General features: G+C 35.5%; 1 protein-coding gene across 1 annotated transcript; it reads right to left on the bottom strand.

Moving 5' to 3' along the window:
• Positions 1–1,297: 1,297 nt before the first annotated feature.
• On the bottom strand, positions 1,298–2,734 carry LOC147486383 (uncharacterized). The gene is made up of 3 exons (XM_086573721.1): positions 2,327–2,734; positions 1,937–2,122; positions 1,298–1,831 (listed from the first exon to the last, which is right to left on the bottom strand). Exons 1-3 carry the CDS (start codon positions 2,732–2,734, stop codon positions 1,298–1,300), a joined length of 1,128 nt encoding a protein of 375 aa, XP_086429847.1.
• Positions 2,735–6,512: the final 3,778 nt, after the last annotated feature.

Here is a 6,512-nt window from a genome sequence, read left to right as displayed (position 1 = left end):
TTTTAAAAAAAAAAAGGCCAAATTTGGTGACAATTCTTTAAAGTAGTTAGATAAATATAATTTAGTAATATATAAATGAACATTGTGAGTTTTTATATCATTTATTTTAATATTTTTTATGTAAAAAGTATGATAACATTCAGTTATGGGATGTTTTTTTTTTTTTTTTTAAAAAACTATTTGGTTCCGATTCTATATGGTCTAGTTTTTTTTAATACCCATTTTTAAACAGTTCCTAAAAATAGAAACCATAACCATGATATTTTATGCGGTTCCGGTTAAACGGGTACCAATTGACACCCTTTGCTTACTACTGCTTACTTTTAGATTCAGTGAAATTGTTTTCATAAGTGACAATGGTCCCTAGGGGTGTGCATGGGTACCCGATTACCCGAAACCAAACCGGAACTGTTTATAGTGGGCATGGGTCTTAAAATGTGGACCCATTAAAAGTGGGTCTTTAATTAAGAACCGGAACCGTTAGAATCGAATAGTAAAAATTGATGGGTACCCGAACCGAAACCGAAACCGATTATTATGATTTTGATATATAAAGTTTAGTATTATATTACACTAAATAAAGACAAATAAAAACATTATAATATATAGTTTTTGTTTGTTAGGTGTAAAAGTTTACTAAATATATATAGTATAATAGTTAATGTATGTTATTAAATGCATGTTTTATAATATTATATTAAACATGTGTATTATAACTGTTAATAATAATGTCAACGTCCACACGTATACTATGCATTAGCTAATACAATATATATATTAACTAATACACGTGTACGTGCTTGATATATTACATGTGTATATATATGATAATAAATACGTGCAATGCTAACTAGCTAGCGATATAATTGTGATACATGTATTTATATATTATATATATGACGCAGGTATGTATAGTAGTATAATATAATGTACATATGTTTTATTAAAATACACATGTACATATAATTTATTATATATACTTCAAGTTTTTAGAAAACTTTGAAAAACTATTGTAAGACCCCAAATTATTTTTACATTATTTTGTAACAATATTTAGTATTTCAGAAGTTGATATTTATTTATGGGTCAACAGGCTAGTAAATGTGGGCTTGACTTTTTGATAGAAAAAGAAAAGAGAGAAAATTAGTATTTTGAATTTTGAATTTTATGTAGAGATTTTTAATTATTTGGAAAGTTTTCAAAAGATATATTAATATAAGGTATGTAATAAATATAGTATTTTTTTTTTTTTTTTTTGAAACAGATAATAAGGTTAGGCATACCCCTTGGACCTGCATTAAAATCTGATAAAAACCTTTCCTTCGACATCAGTAGCTACAAGCTCATCTAGCGTAGCATCAAGAGGTGGGTAGTTACATACATATTGATCATTACTGGAAGAAGACAGACTAGCTAAGTAATCCACACTCCTATTTACCTCCCTATATACATGACAAAATTTAACATCAAGTAAGAGAGCAACTAGCTTAGTTATAGTTCCTACAATGTTCATATAGTACCAAGGCACTGTCTCTTTCCCTTTCAGAATTTGAATTGCCCTTTGTGAGTCTGAGCAGACCTGAATTAGAGTAAGTTTAGTCTCCAGACATAAAGAGAGACCCGCTTCTATTGCTTTCAGTTCTTGGAATAGAACTGACCTCCTGGCTCCACCTCCTGAATATGTGAAAATCACATTTCCTTCATGACCAATAGTAATGCCACCAAATCCAACTCTCTGGTTACCTACTGAACCATCTGTGTTGAGCTTGAAATACCTTGTAGGTGGTAGCTTCCATTTGCAGAGAGTAGGATTTCTAACCGAGTACTTTACCTATATATCAAGTCTTGAGAGTAAGGCTTTGATTTCTGCAGTGTCAATCACAGAGTCTATCTTGATGCTAATGTAGAGCTTCATGTCCTTTAAAATGTTATTTGCCAGGTGCTGCCAAGTAGTATTTTGGTTCTGAAACTTCCTTCCATTTCTTTCTGGCCAAAGATAGCCAATGGTAGCACATACATAAGCTTTGTAGACTTCAGTAGTGGGAGATTTTTTCCTGCAATAGTTGATAATGCTGCACCATTCTTCATTTGAGCTTTTCACTATGTTTCCCAATCCTAGAGCCTGTTTCACTCTTGACCAAACATTAGTGGAGTAATGACAGTAAAAAAACAAGTGTTTAGAGTTTTCTCTCTCACTATTACAAAAACAACACTGAGAAGTGTTTAGGACTTTCTTGTGCATGAGTCTGTCATGGGTGGGTAAGCTGCTCGAGAACAATTGCCATCCATTGAAAGAATGTTTGGGCAACACTAGTTTTCCCCATACCATCTTGCACCAGTTCGGATTCTCTCTTTTCTTTCGAAGATCATGGTATGCTGCTTTAGAAGAGAAGACACCTGAAGGGGAAGACAACCAAACTACTCTGTCTTCAGGTAAGTGTGCATTTATCTCAGTAGCTAAGATATGATTTTTTACATCTCCATCAGGAAGATTGTAAACTAGCTGATTCCATTCTCCATTAGTAATGAGGGAACTGACTTTGGCATCCAGGGGGAGTGCCAATAGATCTTTTGCTTCTTGACAATGGAGTAGTGAATCTGGTATAGCCCAAGGATCATGCCATAGAAAGGTTTGCTCACCAGTTGAAATGATGTACTTTAAAAGCTTGATGGCAGTTTTTCTATGTTTTAAAATGCATCTCCATGTCCACGAGCAGTATCTTGGAGTTGCCATAGTCCAAAAGAATTGCTCTTTGATGTGTTCTGCCCAAGTCCATGCAATCCAAAGACTAGGATCTTTACAAGAAATTTTGTATACCAATCCGCAATAAGAAGCTTTATTCTAGATAACAGGGTCTTGTATACCTAGTCCTCCCTCATCTTTTGGGTACTGAAGATTGTCCCTGCTTGTAAGCACACCTTTTGTGAGAATGAAAGTCTTGGCCCAATATATATGAAAGGTGGCTAGGACTGAGATAATAAGCTGCAACCTTCCTGCATGACTCAAAAGTCTATTTTTCCAATTATCAATTCTTGCAATAGTCTTTTCCACCAGAGGGAGGTAGTATTTGACACTTATCCTTGCTGAAACAAGGGGTAAGCCAAGATACTTTATAGGAGGAGAAATGGACTGCATTCCCAAGAGGTGAGCTAAATGAGAACTATCATCTTGTGTAAGACCACCAGCAAGCAAAGAAAATTTGTTAAGATTTAGTTGTAAACCAGAAGCCAAAGAGAAATTATCAAGAATAAGCTTTAGAGCCAAGATTGAGTCCTCTTTTTCTCTTATAAAAATCAGGACATCATCCGCAAAACACAAGTGAGTAATTTGCAATCTTTTGCATGCGGGGTGAGGCTGATATACTTTTTGTTGCAAGCCCTTCAATAATAATGAGTTAAGCAACTTTATAACTATGACAAAGAGCTATGGTGACATTGGATCACCTTGCCTCAACCCTCTCATGCCTTTGAAAAAACCCAAAGGTTCTCCATTGAAAATAAAAGAGTAGAATGGAGTGGTGTAACAGACTTCTATCCATCTTCTAAGCTTTGGTGGGATGCCAAGTCTTTCAAACATTAAAGAAATGCTCTGCCAATTCATAAAATCAAAGGCTTTTTGAAGATCAACCTTGATAGTACATCTAGGAGTGCCATGTTTCCTTGAGTAACTTCTGAGCATCTTCATGGGCAAGAAGAAGATTGTCTTGTATAGTTCTTCCTGGTACAAAAGCAGATTGGCTAGGAGCCACTGATATTAGCTTTTCCTTGTGTCTTTAGAGTTTGAACTCTCTAAATTGGTACAAAAGCAACTCAAATTTCCTTACTCACGATTTTCATTTTCGTAGAGCTAAAGTAAGGATTCGAACCAACCTAAAGTCTAGGACAACTACAAATTGGTTGTTACAATAAAGGGAACTAATGAGTAAGGTTATAATACTAATGCTAGGTTTTCTTTCCTACACAAACATTAAGAAAAACATTAAAGTTTGAAATCATGCACTTAATACAAAAAATACAAATTACTAAGAAAAGGTGGGGAGCTAATCCTCCTCATGTGAAACTAACATTTAGTTGTTGATTTGAAAATGTTTATTGATTCTTCCTAGACTCATAGACAAGTCCCTAATGGAAAAAAAAGACTTGATCCCTAGCATGTATGGCTCACTTAAGAGCTCATACATGCTAGCAAGTGAAACCAAGCAATGACTTATCTCTAAGCTCATTGCTTTGATTCCTAACTAGACACTACACCAACTATCATTTTGGGATAAGATGTAGAGCTAGTTGTTCTTCCTAACAACCTACCAAACCAACAACAATTATTTTTCCCTCACATGAGTTGGATTAACTCCCCAAAAGGGAAGTTAGCTCATGATCCTTGGGACAAGGAAATTACAACTAGAAAAACAAAAAGAGAGAGAAAGAGGAAGAAGATAAACAATCAAACTCACTTCTTTTTATTTTCTAGAAGAAAACAAATGTTTCCTCCATTAAAACTATTACAAGCTTCTTACCAAAACTAAAAACTAACTTATGATTTTTTTCCCTAAGGAACTAAAATAATGCCATGTAAGGAAAATAAGTCAAGGGAGTAAATGGAGTGTCCCCCACCCTTGTCTAATTTCTTCTCCATTTGAGAGAAATCTCATTTCCTCCCACGTGAATCATCAAACCACATTAATTCATTTTTATCCACCACATTAAAACAAAGTGACACCTTGTCTTTTTTTTTCACTATTAACACATAATCTAATTTATTACATGTAAGGTGTCAACTTTGCACCAATAATTTGTTATTTTTGTCTTGACATGCTCCATGATTGATGACTCATCCAATCTTGTGGCCCCGCGATAGGTCCATGTCCATGCATCCCGATGGTGGTCCAAGATTTTGGGCGTTTTTACAACTTCCCGCCTATCGTAGAGTTCATCGTCTGATTGTCCGAAAGACTCTCTTGTCGTCGATTCGAGTCCCGGTTCGAGAGGTAGGAGCTTTGGAAGTTTGATGCTTCGTGCGGATTTGGAAGAATTCATATATCACGCCGTTCGTCGTGGCTTTATCGCAGTTTAACCAATATTTCCATGTTTATCGCAAATACCTGCAAAAGTATGAAAACATATTTATTTCATGATTATTAAACACATAATTAACCAAATTTATATGTCTCAATGGGGTTTCATAATACACTTTTGGGTGCTTATCAGCCACCAAGTCATGTATAATATGCTTAAGCCTATTAGTGATGACCTTAGTAAAGCATTTATAAATGACATTAGTACATGAAATAGGTCTATAATCTCCTACTCTAGATGGATTATTCACTTTAGGTACTAAGCAAATAAAAGTGGAGTTTATGCACTTTGGAATAATAGAGTGAAGAAACATGTACTTGACAGCTTTGACGTAGTCAACTCCTATCACTTTCTAGCACTTCTTGAAGAAAAAAGCATTGTATCCGTCCGGGCCAGGAGCTTTGTTGTCATCTTGCTCAAACAAAGCAGCTTTGATTTCCTTTTCAGTGACTTCTAGGTCCAACTCATTCTGCTGATGTTGCTGCAAAATGCCCGTGACTTCTAATTCATGAAAGAAACTTTCTTCTATAATATATAGTCACCTTGCTGCCCCAGAAGTTCTTTGTAATAATCTAGGAAGGCTTCAAACTTCACAGTTCATTTAGTCTTTCACCCCCTTCATTCACAAATGACCATATACAGTTTTTCCCTCTCCTTTCCTTTATGGCATTAAAGAAATAGGCATTGCACCTATCTCCAAACTCGAGCCAATCATAGTGTGTTTTTTTCTTGAGATCAACCTCCTCCATCTTGGAAAGTTCAATGTACTTGCTTCTGACCTACTTCCCAAGAATTTCTAATGGTATGTTATTTGGATTTGATTGCAGTTTAAGTTGCAAAGAGTGCATGCTTTCTCTGGCTTCTTTTACTCTCTCATAGAACTTTGAGAATTTTTCTTTTGACCATCCCTTGAGAGCTTTTTTTCAGTTCTCGCTAACGAAAGTACAAGATAAAAAACAGGGTGCCATAAAACTGCTTGTCCCACACGAGGGTGAGCACTTCATGAAAATTAGGATGCAAAACCAAATGTTACAGAATCGAAAAGGTAAATGTACTTTCTTAGAATCATACCAATTTACCATCATGAGAGAGTGATCGAGATTCCCGGAGGTGTGAAAGAGGCTTCGGATAAGAAACCGTTGTTCCATATTGCATTGACAAGAACCCCCGGTCAATTTTTGACATCTTTCTATGCACTCCTTGAGCGTTGTTTGACCATGTATAGAAGAAACCAGTGAACTTCATGTCAGAAAGCCTAGCAGAGACCACACAATCCATGAAATCTTCTACTTCTTTGGGATGGACAGCATCACAGCCAAGTCTCTCATTTGTATATAATACATTATTGAAATCCCCCATGAGGCACCAAGGCTTGGAAGTGCAATTCTGCATTCCTTTTAGGATGTTCCACAAGGCTTTTCTTTCATTTGAATCATTGC

Source organism: Coptis chinensis, chromosome 7 (genome assembly GCF_015680905.1).
Source record: "Coptis chinensis isolate HL-2020 chromosome 7, ASM1568090v1, whole genome shotgun sequence".
In the NCBI taxonomy this organism is placed as follows: Eukaryota; Viridiplantae; Streptophyta; class Magnoliopsida; order Ranunculales; family Ranunculaceae; genus Coptis; species Coptis chinensis.
The sequence above is the reverse complement of the archived record's forward strand: the minus strand, read 5'-3'. Positions and strand labels throughout refer to the sequence as shown.

What these genes read in the sequence shown, in the direction of transcription:
- LOC147486383 (XM_086573721.1), bottom strand. Translation starts at nt 2,734, where the DNA reads ATGGCAACTCCAAGATACTGCTCGTGGACATGGAGATGCATTTTAAAA. An exon ending in ATCCGAACTGGTGCAAGATG is followed by an intron (nt 2,123 to 2,326) that starts GTATGGGGAAAA and finishes AGAGTGAAACAG; the next exon opens with GCTCTAGGATTGGGAAACAT. An exon ending in ATACTACTTGGCAGCACCTG is followed by an intron (nt 1,832 to 1,936) that starts GCAAATAACATT and finishes CTTGATATATAG; the next exon opens with GTAAAGTACTCGGTTAGAAA.